Source organism: Vanellus vanellus, assembly GCF_965231255.1.
Source record: "Vanellus vanellus genome assembly, chromosome: 11".
Taxonomy (NCBI): domain Eukaryota; kingdom Metazoa; phylum Chordata; class Aves; order Charadriiformes; family Charadriidae; genus Vanellus; species Vanellus vanellus.
Genome location: NC_138916.1, coordinates 4,854,282 through 4,872,023, shown reverse-complemented (window position 1 = coordinate 4,872,023; position 17,742 = coordinate 4,854,282). Strand labels below are relative to the sequence as shown.

Genomic DNA, 17,742 nt, shown 5'->3' with positions numbered 1-17,742 from the left:
ATTGTAACTGAATCAAATGCTTTTTGAATAACCTTTTTTTTTTTTTTGTCAAGAAAATGTCTAATTTAGAATCAAGATCAAGTCCTACATTAAAGCAAGCTGTTGACCAAGGTTTCATTAGCACATAGAGCTTACAGACATGACAAGGGCTTCAAAAGCAATTTGGGGGTGTCTGACACTGACCTGTCTCTGAAGACTTGCTTTCAGAAGAGGCATTAGGCTTGCACCCAGCACAGAGATGCTAAATCATTCAAGTCTTATTTTTCTTACAGATAAGAGAGGCCAAAGTACAACTGCAGTCCTGTGTGTTGCCTCCCAAACACAGTGTGCTGGGCAGGCAGGAGAAGCGTGGAAGTCCATAGGTATCAAGTCTTGGCACTATTGTCTGGAAACTAAGGCAAGACTAACAAGGTACAGATCTGCAAAATGCATTCTAATTTTGTTTACAGAGAGAATGAGTATAGTCTGTTTTTTTTCTGTAACCTGCTATGTATCTTGGAAGTCACAAGCATAGCAAGAATGCTTTCCTGCTATATCAGTTTTGTTCCAGTGAACTAAACCTTCAGTCAGCCTCAGAAATCAGGAGAGGGAACCCTAAATATTTTCAGGAGCTCTTTTATTCTTGAAAAAAGTTGCTTGTGTGATTTCTGGGAGGGGGGAGAGTGAAGTAGGTAAAAATATGTACAAGTGTTCAGTAACATCTGTTCTAAAACTGGGGGGGAGGGGGGAATCCAAGGAACTTATGCTTGTTTATTAGGGAAATAGTTTCCCTTTTCTAAATTGCCTATTAAATGTTAAAATAATGTTTTCAAATTAATGTCCTTATTTTACCAATAACACTGAAATATTGGGACAGAGGATTCTTAATAACTGGTTTACTTTAGACCAATATTCTTTTCTTTCTAACATCAGTCAGCCTTTTCTAAATCCTTTTTTCCTCAGATTCCTAATTCTGTCTTAGTGGGACCTCAAATATTGCAGATTACTTTTTCTTTTATTAGGAATTTCAGAATAGATTTATATATTGATCTCAAAAATTTAGTATGTGTGGGGAACTGAGGTTTGTTTAAAATTCTCAAGGACTGGACAAGTGTTCCCAATCTGAACTCTGGTATAGTCTAAAGGACATCCTGAGAAAGGTGTCTGTCTGTTATGGGTAAACGATCCTCGGTCAAAACGGTTTGGTAGAGTCTTTGATCTTGTGTGCTGACAAAAGGATTTAAACAAAATAATCACGTGTAAATCTCCGTTTCTCCTGATAGCAGTGGGAGCACTTTTTTGTTAAAGCGTTTTCCCATTCCAGCAGGAAGCCGTGCCTTTCCTTCCCTCCCCGCTCTTCGCACACAGGCAGCAGCGCGGCGCTGCGCGGCGCAGAGGCAGCCGCCGCGCCGGCACCCGGGGCTCGGCCCCTCTGCCCGGGCCGCCCTGCCCACGGCCCGGGGACCGCTGCCAGCCGCCGCGCACCGCAGCCCCGGCGGGGCCGGCTCCCGGGGAGGCTGCCGGGGCCGGCGGGCGCGGGAGGCCGCAGGCCCGGCCCGGCGCGGTGGGCCTCCCCGCGGTCCAGCCGGGCGGCGGCGGCCCCGGCAGCCGGGGACAGAGGCGGGGCCAGGGCGCCGTCCCGCTCCTGCCAACGCGAGGCGCTTCAGCCCCGAAGCGGGCTGCGAGCGGGCGGGCCGGCGGGGGCCCCGGCGGGCGGCAGCCCCCGGGAGTGCCGAGCGGGACAAAGGTGCGGCGGCGCCCGCGAGGTCCAAGGGTCGCTCGGCCGTGCAGAGCTGGAGCGGGCCGGAGCCGGGCGGGCGCCTGTGGGTTCGTTCTGCCTTTCCTAACGCGGGAGTGCTGAGGATTACAGCTACTTTAACACTAACAGCTACTAAAACGTTTCTTGGTTTTTGCAGCCGTGAATTTAGAAATTCCTGGTCAGGGACTCAGCAGCCCTGTTCCTTAGAAGATCGTTCCTGGTTAACAACATACCAGGTTAGGCTGTTCTGGAAATTAGTTAGTAAAAATACTCCTAATTAACGAGTTTTTCATGTTTACTTGTTCTGAACAGACTGAGTGCACCTCCGTAGAAGACCCTCTTGTGGGGGGCTACAGACTAAGTAGTTGACAAGAAGCCGCGATGTAAGAAGCCTGGACTGGCTTAGTGGGTGTTCTTTGCTTGTTTCGTAAGCGTAGGAAACTCCTCTCTGGTATCCAAATGCATTTTGTTGCACTAATTACTGTTTCTGATGCCAGAATACAAAGAAGATCATCCAGTTTCTCTTTTTCTCCTAGAGACACAATGTCTTCTGGAAACAACTGTCAACCCCAGACATTCACCAAACCAGCACTCGGTGAAAAAGAAGCGATGGAATTGGTTGACAGGGTGTTTGGATTAAAGGTGTCTTGGATCAGGCCACTCCCCAGTTACGACGATCAGAATTTCCACGTGCGTGTTTCCAGAAACAAAGGTGTGGCTGAAGGCACTGATGAGTATGTCCTCAAAATCACCAATTCGGAAGACAGCCAGGAGCCCGACCTCATTGAAGCGCAGACCCAGGCCATGATGTTTCTCAGCGCTGAAGGCTTTCCTTCAGCTACGCCTTGTCTTACAAGAGATGGTAACATCATGTCTCTGGAGTCAGGAGGTGAGCAATTACGAGCACCTTTACTGCCCTGCAATCACCCTTAGCTCGCTATATGGCATGCCATATATACACTAAAGTCAAACTCTAGGCTTATTTTTAACTGTTAGGAAATATGTATCGGGTGACCTGTATGCCCAGCCATAATAGTCCAAACTTAAAATACCAGAAGCAAAGCAAGTCAAAGAGACTAATAATTAACTCTGAAAACACTTAGGAAATAACTTCAGTATAATGAATTGGAGAAAACACTGATCCGATCTGTCTGTGCACAAGAAAAGGGGGGAAAAAAAGCCTCATTCCCTAAATGATGTTACAAGTTATTTGCCTACAGAATGGTGTAAAATACCGTTCTAGCCTATCTATGGTGCCAGAACAAATTGCTTTAACAGTGCTTGGAAGAAAGATTGTGTTGGCGTTTTGCTTTTATTTTCACTGTCATTTCCATACAAAAGCTGGGGTTCCCGAGACCTCCTGTTCTGCTGCAAAACTGTGTGAACAGGTGCCTGCGGGCACCGGAGGGAACATGCTGTGTGCAGGGTCAGTCCCAGGCACAAGGACAAGATGTCCAGCACAGATTGCAAGTGTGTTAAGGTTTGCACATCATCGTACAACATTCTGGTAAATCAAATCTTTGAATCTGATGACTTCTGCACTGGGATAAACCTTTTTTGCCTCTTGCATTAACTAATACTCCATAGCGTATATGGAAGTGACTGACTGCATCTCTCTGCTTGTCAGGTACTGGACCTGGGAACAAAAAGTACATGGTCAGACTGCTGACGTACCTGCCAGGCAAGCCGGTAGCAAAAATTGCTACAAATGCTCAGATTTTCTATGAGATCGGTAAGCTAGCTGCCAGTTTGGATAAAGCTCTCTCAGAGGTGAGTTTTCATTGCTCCGGGCTCACAAACTTCTTCCTCAATTTCTCCTCTGTATTTCTTCTTGTGCTTGCTGTCTGCTTTCCTGATCTGCAAAATTCAGGTTGGTGAACGTAGATGTCAGTTTAACTCATCTTTCGGGTGCCAACTTCCAAGCTGGCTGTTACTAAAGCATTTCCCCAAGTAACGTCCCCAGTTGGTGCTTATGGCTTGGTATTGGGGATCCTTTTGCAAAGCATTTTCATACAATGAACAGGGAGATAAGGATTTCTTTTTACTCATGCAAAACTCCCCTGTTTGGTGTTTCAAGCCTGGCAAATAAGGGGAGGGAACCCTAGGCTGCCCAAATTAGAAGTACATAAAGCTTGTTTTAAAGCATTTTTGCTTTAGGCACAGCTGGCTGATCTATTATTTTGAATTCATTTTGACTTGCTGTCTTTCTCCTGGTCATTAGAACTATGACCGTTTAACATTGGTAGCAGTTGGTTCCTTCTCTACAATGCCAGCCGTGCTAATAAACAGAGATTTGTGACACTTCTATGATTTGCACCGCTTCCAGTCAAATGATCCTAATGCAAAGTGAAAGTTCTTTCTTTACGCTGTAATTATATAGGATAATAAAGCTGATAAATCAGCCTGTAATTAAGTTTGATACATAAAAGAACTCTTGCATTATTTATTGCCTTTCATTAACCTTTCCTTCTCAAAGTTGTGGCTAGCGGCTTTAGACAATTATGAAATGTGAACTGCCAGCTTTACTAACCGCATTCTTAAATTACAAGACCATTTTTCAATTGGGAAAGATAATTTACTGCTGCTTTCCAACACTGGTCATGCTCTTATAATGCGATTAAAACGATTTATATAGACCAGCTAGTCTCAAAATATGCCTGTGATTTGTCCTGCCAAGGAGGAACCAGTTGATGAGAAAAAAAATTTTGATGGCACAGGCTCTTTATGCCCTTAACATGGATTATCATCTACCAAGGTCTGTCATTTAAAAGAAAGAAAATTACAATCATTACTGTCAAAACTTCAAAATATCATTGACATTAAAAAAACTAAGGCATTAAATTTTCTGATGACAGATCAGAAAATACAGCCTGTCTTTTCTAGCCAGTTAATTTACTTTGCCATGTTTTGTTTTGTGCACAAAATAGTATTCCCCCACTTTCTCTGTTGGAGTCTCCTTTTGCTTGGATGTGCCTCACATCCTTTGAATGGAAATAAGTTTATGGCTGTAAAATGACTGTCTATGGCTTTACAGTAACAAGGGCTCGTGACTTTTTATTACCCTTCACACACCTTGTAACCCATTTATAGCTTGCTGGAATATCTGATTTGTGCTGGGAAGATTGCAGGCGTTGCTTACCAGATGGCATTCTCCCTACCAATGTGGTGCTTGACACAGCACTAGGGAATCCTGTATTATGATTTTTAGTTTAGGCTTTATCTTGTTCCTTACTTTATCATACATGGTTCCAGTATTGACTATGATTTAGCTATCTTTAAGAGCCTTAATTACAAGCCTGGGTTTCTTTTTAAGAGGACGCCAGCTACTCAGCGGTTTTTATTTGCCCTATGCACTGGTAGAATGCAGCCCACAAGCTGCCTTAATAAGCATTAGAGGATTCAAGGATAAGCATGGTATGCAGTGGGAAAGAGGCTTTTCCTCTCCCTTTTCATTTGCTAGTGAGAGAGAAGTTAGGGACCTTGAGTTTTTTTTAAATATTTAGGCTACCTGGATGTACAAAAGCAAATTTTCATAAGAATAAAGTACTTCTGTCCTCAGGATTTTTCATGTACGAGCTGATCCTAAGGTTTGTCTTTAAATGCAGCGTGCCTGTTGCCGGCACGTTGGCAGGTTTTGTGCCTCTTCTGCTCTGGCAGGTTTCTGTAGTGCCAGCTGTGTCATCCGGGCTCTGCCAGTGTGGGACTCTGGCCTTGGCAGGGCCTCAAAGGTGCTACATAATGGCACGGTACAGAAAGTATCAATTTTACATTATTTAAGTGATGAATGACTTAAGACAATCTTTTTACCTAAAGAATGGGGAAAAAAACATTTGGGTTGTATGTAGATATCAACACGCTTGCCTTAATCATTCTTTGGGTTATTCTTGTTGATACAATACAACAGTCAAAATCATGATGCTTTTCAGTGAGTCTCGTTAGGAACCTGTTAAAGTTAATGGGGGCTTTGAATCAAGCCCTTTAATCATAACCCCAGGATTTTTACTTATGGCCTATTTTATCTTGTGCTTTTTCCAAAGAAATTCCATCACCCATCAGTAAAAAGTCTGCATCGAGGTCAGTTCATTTGGAACCTGGCAAACGTTCCCCTTCTAGATCAGTACATTTATGCCTTGGGCCAGAACAAATACCGTGAAGTTGTGGAACAAGTTATTGAGCAGTTCAAAGGGAAAGTAATTCCCAAGCTAAGCAGTTTTCGAGCCTGTGAGTATTTTATTCTCATTGTAATTATGTTGAACTGAGACACAGAAATTTCTTACAGGAGTTTGGGTCTGTGGAGAAGGCAAAAAGAAAAAGAAAAAAGTCTCCTTTATCCCTAGTTAGACATGCGCAAATATTGTGCTGAACGAACACAGCGCAGAATAAGCCTGGAGGATCTTTTGATAATTTGAAAACTGCTATTCTGTGTTTGGAAAACATGTAGCGTATCACAGGTAGTACGAGCCCAGAATAAGATCTGGTAACGCTCCCTTTAGCAATTGCTTGCTGCTCACCCATTAGTGGAATGGAGGTTCCTCAGAAGCAGTAAGGCCGTGAAAGGCAATGCTTGATGCTGAGGGAGACGAGCATGGTTTGGTACTTGAGTGTCAGTTTGAGCCTCTGTGCATCTTTTCACTGGAGGGGGGAAGGTAGATGTTGCTATTTAATAAATACTGTTTCCGTTTATTCTGTGTTTAGGTATCAATCATGGAGATCTTAATGACCACAACATTCTAGTAGACTCCAGTTCTGCTTCCCTGGAGAATCCTCAGTACAGGGTGTCCGGCATCCTGGATTTTGGCGACATGAGTTATGGTTATTATGTATTTGAAGTTGCAATAGCCATCATGTACATGATGATTGAGAGCCCAGATCCTCTGAGTGTGGGAGGGCATGTTCTGGCAGGGTTCGAGAGCGTCCTGCCCCTCACAGAGGGGGAGAGGGGTGCCCTCTTTCTCTTGGTGAGCGGGAGGTTTTCCCAGTCCCTCGTCATAGCAGCCCACACGGCTCTGCTGTACCCAGAGAATAAGGAATACCTCATGATCACGGCTAAAACCGGATGGAAACACTTAATGACAATGTTTGAGATGGGCCAAGAAGCTGTAGAGAGGACATGGTTTGAGACTGCCCAAGCATATACCGACCGCGCGCCCGCCCAGTACATGGATGGCTGCTGAGTGAGGCACCTGCACGGTGACACCCGACCCTGTTGCAATAAAGGCGACGCTGCCTGTGCCGTAGCGCATCCTCCGCTGTCTGTGCGCGCCATCGGGGCAGGGGTGGCGCTCTCCTGCTCGAGGCGGTGGTCCCCGTCCCCGCTTCACGGCTCTCCCTCGGGGCGGTACCGCCCGCCTCTCCTGACAGCGCCGAGGGGGCGGGGCGGGGCGGCAGGGCCCGCCCCTGCGCCGCACGGGGCAGCCGTTAGGGCGGGCGCGCGGATGACCCGTGAGAGCGGTGCGGGCCTGTCCCAGCGGCGCGCGGGCACGAGCGCCCGCCCCCGGCGGCGGTAGCAGGAAGTGGCGGCCGGCCCCGTCCCCGTCCGGCAGGCGGCAGCGCGCAGGCGCGGCGGCCATTTCCGACGCTGCGGCGAAGTTCTGGGCGCGGCCGTAGCGCCCGGTTCTTCCCTGGCGGGCGGGACTCGCTCGCCCTCCGCGGCCGATCGGCCTCCTCCGGCCTGCGGTGAGTGAGGGCAGGCGGGCGGGAGGGCGGACTTGGGGGAGCGGGGCCGGCCCCGGCGCGCCGCGGGAGGCGGCGGGGCCCTCGTCTTCCGCCGCGGTGAGGATGACTCTGCAGTGCGGCCGCGGCGGCAGCGCCCTCTGGGGCTCGGGCCGGGTTCGGGCGGTGCTGGTTAACGTGCGTTGTGCTGTCTTGCAGGCCGCTTCCCTTCTGCCCGTAGCGCGTCCCCGGCACGATGGTGAGTGGTAGCCGCCGGCCGGGACCGCCCTCCCCGGGGCTTTGCCGGGCGGCGGGGCGGCCGGGGCGGGGGCGGCGTAGGGGGACCGCGGTCAGCCCCGGCGGGGCGAGGGGTGTGGGCACGGCGGGGTCCGCGGGCCAGGCCCCGGGTACCAGACCAAGCCATTGGGGCTTTTATGTGCGGTTCCGAGCATCGCTAGTTTTAGATTGTTGCTTTCTGGCAAGAGAACGATGATATTTAATGAGCTGTTGCTTTTTGCAGTCTCGAAGATATGACTCCAGAACTACCATATTTTCTCCAGAAGGTATTCTTTAACCCCACACTTTCAAGTAAACTCTGACTGTTCTATCAATTCTCTCCAAAATAAATAACAAACTATTTGTATAAATGTTGGTTGTTTATAGCGTGTTTCCATCAGTATATCCTTTACAGAAATCATATTTACTTGCTAGAAGTAGTGCCTAGTTCTGTAAGGACACCAAGGGTCCAAAGCGGAGACCTCCAAATTCATTCTAATTCAAGCAATAATGAGACCCTACCCCATTCGTGAGTAATACCACCTGCCATGTTTTGCAATAACTTGAGCAAACCTTCACCGTTCATCTTTTGTTTTGAGTATGGCTGGATTTTGTTACTGCTCCTCCCCTCCCCCTGAGAATGCATCATGTCCCTCTGGTGCAATCACAGCTCTCCTTGTTATTCTTACGCACGCTGAAACAAGGACGTACAAGCCATGTTTCTCTGTTTCTTAGATGGGATAGACTCAAAGTCTAGTATCAAATATTTTCTTTGATTATTGAAAATCCATTTTGGCTCATTCTAGTGCAGCAGAGTTCTGTAGATATTCTGTAGATATATTTTTCCCTTTGGTAAAAGAAAGTGTTTTTTTCCACATTGGCAATGTCCTCCAAGCCTTATCAGATTTGTCGATTTTCCTTCTCTGACTCCTTCCTCCTTTTTAACCAATTCATTTACTATCAACTGGTAATAGACTGAAGAAGACTAGGTTGTACGATGAGCAGCTGTCAGATTCTTGAGAATTTAAGTCACCTTGTGTGCTTGGTCTTGTTCAGTGTTAACTTTTTTGATGTTACTACTTTAAATCCTTCCCTAGGTCGCTTGTACCAGGTTGAGTATGCAATGGAAGCAATTGGACACGCAGGTACTTGCTTGGGAATTCTAGCAAATGATGGTGTTCTGCTGGCGGCAGAGAGACGCAACATTCACAAGCTGCTTGACGAAGTGTTTTTCTCGGAGAAAATATACAAACTTAATGAGTAAGTTGAAATGATGATCAGATGGCCAGTGACGTTATCAGTAATAAAACACTGCGGTTACTCAGATATTTTAACACTGAACCTGGTTTTGTTTTATTTAAAGTGTTAGTATTCTTTTTGTTCAGTGTTTTAGACAGGTATGACTATTTTGTCATTGTTCGCTTCAGTAATTCTTCTGAAGTGGAAACGTTGCTTTTTTTTCAATGTCTAAAGAGAATTTTCTAGGTGAAATAGCTTGTTTGTTGGTACTTCCCCATACAAGGTAATGTTATTGCAGCACTTAGGAAAATTGGGAATTCTCAGTTCCACAAAATACCATTTGGTGGGGCAGAATAAAGAATGCACACAAAAATCCCCATGCAATTTCGGCACAGCATACTATTCTAAGTCTTTGGTTTTCTTTTGTGATTCAAAGACAAAGAGATAATTAGGTAAAACATGCCTTAGGTTGCTTTGCCACAGTTGTAGCAGAAAGGATGTATCTCATTATTATGACTTCCTTTTTAGCTCTCTGGAAGTTAAATTTGTGTTGTCAGAGCGGAGTGTTACAGATTGCGCTCTCATGCCTATGAGGGAGGTAGAGCTTCGTCCTTGCCAGAAGGTGCAAACAAATAGCTTTCCATCCTGTCAGCCTCCCATTCTGTGTTGATCTTGCAAGCAGCTAGAACTGTAGGAAGCGCTGGATTTTCAAGGAGGCTGCGTAACAGCTGCTTACTTTTTGCTGTCCGCCTCTGCTCTTATAAAAAGGTTACAGAATATTTTTGTTGTACCCTAAAGGCTCATGAACCTCTTTTATATGGCAGCTATGAAGTTTTGCTCAGAAAGGCCCAACAGTTGGTGGTCTTGAGCTGCTGTATGAAGATGTGACTATTTGTTGACGATTGACAGAGAGTCAGTTAATTTGTGTGCTTCTCTTGCAGGGATATGGCTTGCAGTGTTGCAGGAATAACTTCAGATGCCAATGTTCTAACAAATGAACTGAGACTGATTGCGCAGAGGTAGGTCTGCTTGTAGTTAACATGGTTTTACTTGCCTGCGATGTCAGATTCAGTTCTGTTGATATATTAAATCAAAATGAACATGTGTTTAGAAGGGCAGAAGTAGATTGTTTGAAATAAACCAGCTAGATCAAAGAGGCTCTAACTTAGGAGCTTGTTTCTTGTTAAATGTGGATTAGGATACTGTCAGCAAAACAAGTTTTGAAAATGTTCTTTTTCTCTTTCATATTAGGTATTTGTTACAATACCAAGAGCCCATTCCTTGCGAACAACTGGTAACAGCACTATGTGATATCAAGCAGGCTTATACCCAGTTTGGAGGTAATGAAGCGTGATGAACCGTTGTGCTTTTAAATGTCTAAAGAATTATTCTGTTACATAATTTGAAGCATCCGAGTCTCTGGACAGTTCTACGAAATTCTTCTGTAACAATTTACACCGGGAAAAACAACAGCCAAATTTAAGAGGTGAATGGGTAGTCATGGTTACTGTTTTGCTGCTGAAGGTGCTACTTTTTAGTGATTGAGAAATTGATGGCTGAGATTCCAGCCCACTGCATAGAATGCTTTGAGTACTCTTTGATTTAGTGAATGCCTTGAAAAGATGGGTAGAGAATTGTTTGCTGTGTTACCTTTTAACATTTTGGGCCCATCTGGCATAATGGCACAATGAATCACAAATAAGACTGTATGTTGGGGTATCAATATTGTAACACTTTGAAAAATACTGTTTCTGTGGATCAAGCAGTATGTTAGAAGATGATGATGTTAGTAGTGTTCCTTAGTATGTGAACTGATGATTCTCGTATTTTACTTACATGTCATGTGAAAGAATGACCTTTTTACGTACCTGGCTTTTGACACTGTTAAATTATACACTTTAACAGCTAAGCTACGTACTTTAAATACTAAGTTTTGATTTAAAGTCGTGAGATGATAAATTACAATTTGTGGAGACAGAAATCGGCTGCTCTTAGGGTTAAATGAAATAAACCTCTGCTGCATGCCCCCCTCCCCGCCCCCGCCAATTTAAAAAGAAATGCTGGTGTGCTTATCTCAAGCAACAGAAGTGCAGAACAGTCTGTTAAATCCTAGTTCATAGGAATAGATTTGAAAAAGGAAATCAAAGAAAATAATTGTCACTCATGACCAATCTTGTTACTAAATTTAGATTGCTAATTGCCTTCTTTTCAACAGGAAAACGTCCTTTTGGTGTTTCGTTGCTGTATATTGGCTGGGATAAGCATTATGGATTTCAGCTGTATCAAAGTGATCCTAGTGGAAATTATGGAGGGTGGAAAGCTACATGCATTGGGAATAATAGTGCTGTAAGTTCTGTTGTTTTTTTTTTCTCTCAAAGTCAAGCAAAAAAAAAAGGTGTAAATTGCACTGTACTAATTAAACTGAGTTGTTGATTACTAGTGCAGAGCACAAATAGGCAGAAGCACTGCTGTTAATCTTGTATTGATACTGTCTGGCAAAAAGCAACTGTTTTGTTGATTACCCACAGATATTTTAATTTCTGTGAAATTTATAGGCAGCTGTGTCAATGCTAAAGCAAGACTACAAAGAAGGAGAAATGACCTTAAAGACTGCACTTGCATTAGCCATTAAGGTTCTAAACAAAACCATGGATGTTAGCAAACTCTCCGCAGAGAAAGGTAAGCAGTTTGCTAATCCAGGATAAACCTGTTTCTTAAAAACGCGAATATATGTACAGTAGATGTGGTTTATTGGATTATTAGTTTTCCTGTGAAAAATGTGTTTGGAAGATGCAGCAGCTCTCAACCTTAACCTTTCTAAGAGGCATACGGAGTTGAGGTGCTCCACCTTGGTCAGCCCCAGGGGCAGACCGCAGTGTAGGGATCGCAGCGATGGGTGTGTGTCTGGTGGAAGAATCACTGGAGAGGCATTAATGTGCTCGTGTATGCTGCTGCAAGAGAGGACTGCTGCCGTCTGGCTGGCCAGCCAGGCGTCTATGTAGAGGCAGGACGAGAGCCTTCTGCTTCATTTTCAGTTGTAACCACAAATCTTACCCTTCTGATGATTGCTCTGTCTGAAGGACAAAATGTAACGCCGCTATCTGTTCCATATGTTTCAGTTGAAATTGCAACGCTGACAAGAGAGAACGGAAAAACAGTAATAAGGGTTCTGAAGCAAAAGGAGGTGGAACAGTTGATAAAACAACATGAGGAGGAGGAAGCAAAAGCTGAACGTGAAAAGAAGGAAAAAGAACAAAAAGAGAAGGATAAATAGAATATGAAATCAAGTGTTCTGTAGATAATATAGGACCTGCTTCAGTAAAAGATAATCTGGATTTCTGTTGTGTAGAAGCCTGCAACTATGCCATGGAAGACCTAGAATTACTTTTGATGAACCAGGTCCTTAATCATCATTCAGATAATTAGTTTACTGCTCCTTACATTGACCAATAATTGCTTTTATTCTTGAACACTCTATTTGTTTCATCTTCTATTTTTTATTATGGAATAAAATTTAAGAAGAATAGTGATGAGTGTCTTTATTTCCTCAGTAATGCCTGGATATGCACAATCTTGACGGATTTAATCGCTTTAAACCATTAAAACAAGGTATACGCTAGTTGGTAAAGAACAAATACGGTGTTAGAATTGTTAGAATTTTGGGTGTATGTGTGGGTTTTCCTTTTAAAGTAGTAAAAAGGGCTCCTAAGTTTGAAAAAATCACTTCACAAATACAGAATTAAAGTGTGCTGGCATGCCAAGTTTTAATTTTGGCCTATTTTGTTCTCTAATGGGCTATGTCAAACTGATGGTCTTGCAAGCAGTAGCGTTTTAAACATGTCCTGTAGCAAACATGTTCAATTTATCATAGCCTTTCATAAGTGCATGTGTTTTTGAAGAAGTTAATCATATAACACTAGCTATGTTCACACAAACTAGAAAGACATTCTACAAAAGCCATGTGAAAATATTAAGCAATCTCCTCAAAATACAAATAGGTAAATAAAATAGTGCATGATTTTAGGCCATGTTGACTATTTTCCATTTTACCCTGAAAGGAAATTGAGATGTTTGTTGATACTTCCACAAAGAATTCGGTTCCCTTCTCTGACAGACAACAGTCTAGAAAACTAAACAGTTAATCACTTGAGAAATCATAATATTTGTGCATGAACTGGAAATTAGTCATTTTTGTTCAGATTGTCCCTATACTGAATGCAAAATAATATGGTTTTCTGATAAACAAAAATCTCTTCTAGTTCTGAAAAAAAAAATTATCTGGATTTAATAAAGGAGATGAAAACAAGTTATCAAAAGCAAACTGAAAAGCCCACTCGAGTGAAATGCTTAAACGAGAGGCCTTACCTGCTGAATTTCAAACTGTGCCACTGGTGATCCAGTCCCTTTGTGCCGACCCTGGATTGTGTCTATCTGTAGCTGTTTGGTTTTTGGTTTGTGGGGTTTTGGGGTTTGGTTTTGTTTGTTCTGTTTTTCCCCCAAAGTATATCTGGTGTTTACAGGATTTAATATGACCATTTAAAGAAACGCAGTGAATCCGTATTTTTAATTCATCCCACGCATTTTTGACTGAGAAAATGTACTTTGTCAACATGGCCAGAAATTACCCTTAGTCTCAGCAAAACCCATTTTTGAGCTCATTGCTGTAAGATTCACTGTTGAGAACAGAGGAAAGAATCTGACTTGAGGTGTCTGTGCTGCAGCTTGGGTAGACGTACTGCACTGGCTTTGGCAACCTGTGTACAGACAGGGGGGTGGGATGGCATGGGTTCTGTGCAGGCTGCAGGACCTGCTTATTAATTTTCTAAATCTCGGTGCAGGCCAATTGCTTTAGTCTTTTGTACTAAACTTAGACAGTACTTTGTTAGTATTCAAATTTTATAGCTAATAGAAGTTAGACTGAGTTTTATTTGCACCTTGTGCAACAGTAGATTTTCCAAATAATAACATAGGAATGATATTTCACGTAACAAGTCCTGAATAGTGGCAGACAACAAGCAATGGGGTAAGATTTAATCTCCATTATAAAGGGTTGTATAAATACCTCAAGCTCTATTTTTATGTTGAAAGTTCAGTGCTCAATCTTCTTATTTTTTGATACCGTGAATGCAATATATCAGCATCTTTTGCAGATTCCTCGATCACTGATGATGGTTATACAAATACTTGGAATATGCCCTAAAAGCATCAATGCCAAAATGGAGTTTTTCCTAACTTCTCAAAGATCACTTGAAACAAAATGTGACAGACTTTAGCAATGCTTTCTGTCTTCTAGGAAACGGTTACAACATCTGAGTCTGGGTTCATCAATGTATATAAACAGGCAAGGCAATTTGTTTAGTGTACTAGTAGAAGTATTATTAGATAGCTTAGGTTATAGATTTGTTAAAATATTTTTTCTTAAATACTTCTGTTTCTAACAAAGGGGATAACAAATATAATTGCATCTTTGTTTAAAGAATTACCAATGGCATTTCTTTGCCAAGCACTGCACCGTTTGCTGGTAAATGAGAACTCTTTAGATACTGTAATAATCAAAAGTTGGTATGATTGAAATAATTTTCTGATCTGTACTCCATTATGTATTGAAGCGTCGTGATAAGTTGTGTAGTTACACTACGTTTTGATAGATCTATTTATTTAAAGGCTTTGCTTACCCAAAGTAAAAGCATTGTCAAACATTTTATGAGTATGATCTTTGTACAATAATTACCAATTTAATTTAAAAAATGCCATCTCTACTGAGTGCCGTTAATAGCTGAGTGTGAGATGAGCGTCAGTACTGCCTTGAATAGGCAAGTAACTCTAGTTGGCACTCATATCCAAGATGTACAGTTAAGTTCTGCTGAACTAAATTTAATTTCTTATTCTTTTCTGTATTTGAACCTAGGACAGTAAGCAAATGCTGGAGATCTTTTGTAGCCTAGAATCTTCCTGGGACATCCTTACACTAATACAAGTTCCTTACTTGTTTTTCCTAGAAATAGAGCAGCATTTGGCTGCACAGGCCTACTGTGTTGATTCTGGCTTTGTGTGTTTAAAAAAAAAAAAAAAAATCACCACTATCTGTGCCTTTACTGGGAGTGGTTTGGGGATAAGTCGTAAGAACAGAAAAATTATTTTGGCAATACATTTTAATTGTCTTTGCTAATCAAAATGATCTTCCTGTTCTTTGTATGTTTTTTTTTGGTGTATGTAGAGTTTACAGTGTATTACATAAGTATTTAAAATATTCAGCTATTGCTGTGGATGAAATGTTATTTTAACACCAGAACTTCATGTGGTGCTGTAGAAGGTGACAGAATTTTCAAATTAGGTAAAAGTATTTACTTGAAACTGTTTGCGTAATATGATGTCAGTAAACTTAAAGACTGGATAGTTTATATCTCACTTGAATGCATGATAGAACTTCTTAGGGCAAGCATTCACAAATAGGTTGTCCTAATAAATTGTAATGTGGTTTGTTATTCTAAGTAGTTTAAGAGATAATGAAACTACTGCTGCTTTAGTAATACCTGTGCTGTGTCTTGCATCTGTCAGTGTTTAAAAAAAAGAGTTAGCTTGTTTTCTAGATGACTGTGTTCCATTCAAATAAAGTCAAATTAACTTCTAAGGCGGCTTCTTATGAGACTTACTGTCTTGTGCACTGTAAGACAGAAGATTCCTTTAGGTATGCTTCCTTATTAATCCAAATATTTTTATTTGTCAGAGTTATAAAAGCACCCAAATTAAGATGATAAACAAAGTACTTTCTGTGTTAAATTTGACGGCTGCTTCTGTTTTGTTATAGATTCCCAAGATATTTATTCTTTCTGTTCATAATCTTAAAATTAGGGACAATACTTCTTTACTGTGTTGTGAGAATGAATATGTAAATGATTACAAGGTGTTCAAATTAATGGTTTTGGAGGCCACAGAACTGTATGTGATATGTAGATAACATAGCTAAGTGTATACAAGACATCTAAGTCCAAGAAGTTAATGTACTCGTGTGAGAGAAATGACATAGCTTCAGACTAGATGAGATTCTAGGAGTTATTTAAATGTCTTTCATTTTCTTTAAAGAATATTTTCCATTACAGTTTTTCTGTAGTAAAAGTTGTCCTTGTTTTCAAGTTTTAATTGCAGTTATTTCTATTACAATATGAAAACCCGCTACAATAACTTGATCTGAGAGTACCCTTCACTGGTTATACAGCTCTTGGCTTTAATGTCTAGAAAATTCAGCTTCACAAAAAAATTTTTAGAATATTTCCGATTTTACAAAGAGACTGAGCAGCTTGTCTATTTTTATCTATGATTAATTTGGCATTTGGCTTTCCAGTTAAAGTACTCTTCAGTGTACAGTAAAAGCTGCCATCAGCCAATTTACTGGAGGTTCTCAGAACATACTTTAGTGCGGACCTTCAGATGTCAACTCCTGCTGAGAAGGACCTTTTGAAAGATAGCAGACATTACTCATGTAATTGTTTAGGCTTTCACCTAATGATAAATATTAAACATAACATGCTGCTGTTCATATTAACATTTTGCTCCAAGTTCAAAGCAGCAGGAAAAAATGGCTTCTTACTTATAACTGCTATTTTCTAAAATAGTAATAATACAACATAATTAATGTGTGCCAGATGATGCTACATAAAATATTTAGCAAAATGTTGGGCATGTAACCTAGACAGTTTAATCCTTTTATATCTTACAGCATCTGTTTTGCCTAGCTAGGACCCAGCTGCAAACAAATTCCTAGTTATGTAATAAAACCCGTTTGCTGTGTTCTGCACATTCGAGTGGCAACTCTGTTTAATGCTGTTAACTAGACATTATGGCTCTGAAATGCATTTACTGCAATGCACATACACTGCTAACAGATATATAGATTTTACACGATAACTTTATGTTAGGAACACCAGGTGCAGTGTGGTGGTGGACCAGTTGTTATCAAAAACTACAGATTTGCAATTTCAGTAGAAACATTGCCTAGTAATTTTTGGAGCACTTGAAAACATTAGAACTCCAGTGTAACACAAGAGAATAAAATAGGGGGGTTTGTGCCATGCTTTGGGCTAAAATATATTTTTATTTACTCTAAAATGTTGGGTTGATCACTGCATACACACTAAGCATTTCAAAGTAAGAGTCACACACTGCATCCTTTAACACATATATTTCCATTGTGGAGGACATGCAGTATACAAATGGATTCTCAAGATATAAAATGACCATATTTACTGCAGAGCATTCAAATCAATAGAGCATGTCACTAGCAGTGTGCTGGAAGAAACTACTGTGTAAGCAGCCTTTTCTCAGATGGCTTGTACTGACTGCATTATGTCTTGCACAGACAGGCACAACCTAAATATGGCTGCAGGAGAAGATAATACAGAAAAACACAAGTTTAAAAATTAAGAAAGGCATTGAAATGCGTAAGTGCTCTGGTCATTGAAAAGATTCATGATTTGCACAAACAGATACACTATTTTCCAGTGAAATGAACACTTGATATAAAAGGATTTTGACAATTGACAATGTGCTTAATGAAATTACTACTTTGGGCAATGCTCATTTTAGTGAAGTACTAAGTTGCTAAAATTATTTGAGTTGAGTAAGGTCCATTTTTGTGAGGAATCTGGTATCTGGCACGTTTCCTGTAGCAGCTGATTAACCATGTGTAAAGGCATTTAGCCCTTCTTTGCAAATCTCTTCCCTCTGCAAAAATCTTAAACATCATCTTAAATATAAAAAATGCATTAATGCCAGCTGCTTCTATTTTCTGCGGCGACATCTACACTCTACATTTCCATTGGGAAAAAATCACTTGTTCT

General features: G+C 41.6%; 2 protein-coding genes across 6 annotated transcripts; both read left to right on the top strand.

Moving 5' to 3' along the window:
* Window positions 1–1,712: 1,712 nt before the first annotated feature.
* On the top strand, window positions 1,713–6,965 carry HYKK (hydroxylysine kinase). Of its 4 annotated transcripts, XM_082488619.1 has the most exons (6): window positions 1,721–1,806; window positions 1,896–1,974; window positions 2,275–2,627; window positions 3,366–3,508; window positions 5,776–5,959; window positions 6,434–6,965. In XM_082488619.1, the coding sequence occupies exons 3-6, from the start codon at window positions 2,282–2,284 to the stop codon at window positions 6,910–6,912; spliced, it is 1,152 nt and encodes a 383-aa protein (XP_082344745.1). In that variant the 5' UTR covers window positions 1,721–1,806; window positions 1,896–1,974; window positions 2,275–2,281; the 3' UTR covers window positions 6,913–6,965. The 4 variants fall into 4 exon arrangements, with proteins under 4 accessions (XP_082344744.1, XP_082344745.1, XP_082344746.1 ...); XM_082488618.1 differs by lacking the exon at window positions 1,896–1,974 and having other exon boundaries at window positions 1,713–1,726; XM_082488620.1 differs by lacking the exons at window positions 1,721–1,806; window positions 1,896–1,974 and adding an exon at window positions 2,129–2,143.
* Window positions 6,966–7,264: 299 nt separating this feature from the next.
* PSMA4 (proteasome 20S subunit alpha 4) lies at window positions 7,265–12,431 on the top strand. Of its 2 annotated transcripts, XM_082488517.1 has the most exons (9): window positions 7,265–7,414; window positions 7,610–7,649; window positions 7,911–7,953; window positions 8,764–8,926; window positions 9,847–9,924; window positions 10,157–10,245; window positions 11,121–11,251; window positions 11,461–11,584; window positions 12,025–12,431. In XM_082488517.1, the coding sequence occupies exons 2-9, from the start codon at window positions 7,647–7,649 to the stop codon at window positions 12,177–12,179; spliced, it is 786 nt and encodes a 261-aa protein (XP_082344643.1). In that variant the 5' UTR covers window positions 7,265–7,414; window positions 7,610–7,646; the 3' UTR covers window positions 12,180–12,431. The 2 variants fall into 2 exon arrangements, with proteins under 2 accessions (XP_082344643.1, XP_082344642.1); XM_082488516.1 differs by lacking the exons at window positions 7,265–7,414; window positions 7,610–7,649; window positions 7,911–7,953 and having other exon boundaries at window positions 8,082–8,926.
* The last annotated feature ends 5,311 nt before the right edge of the window (window positions 12,432–17,742 follow it).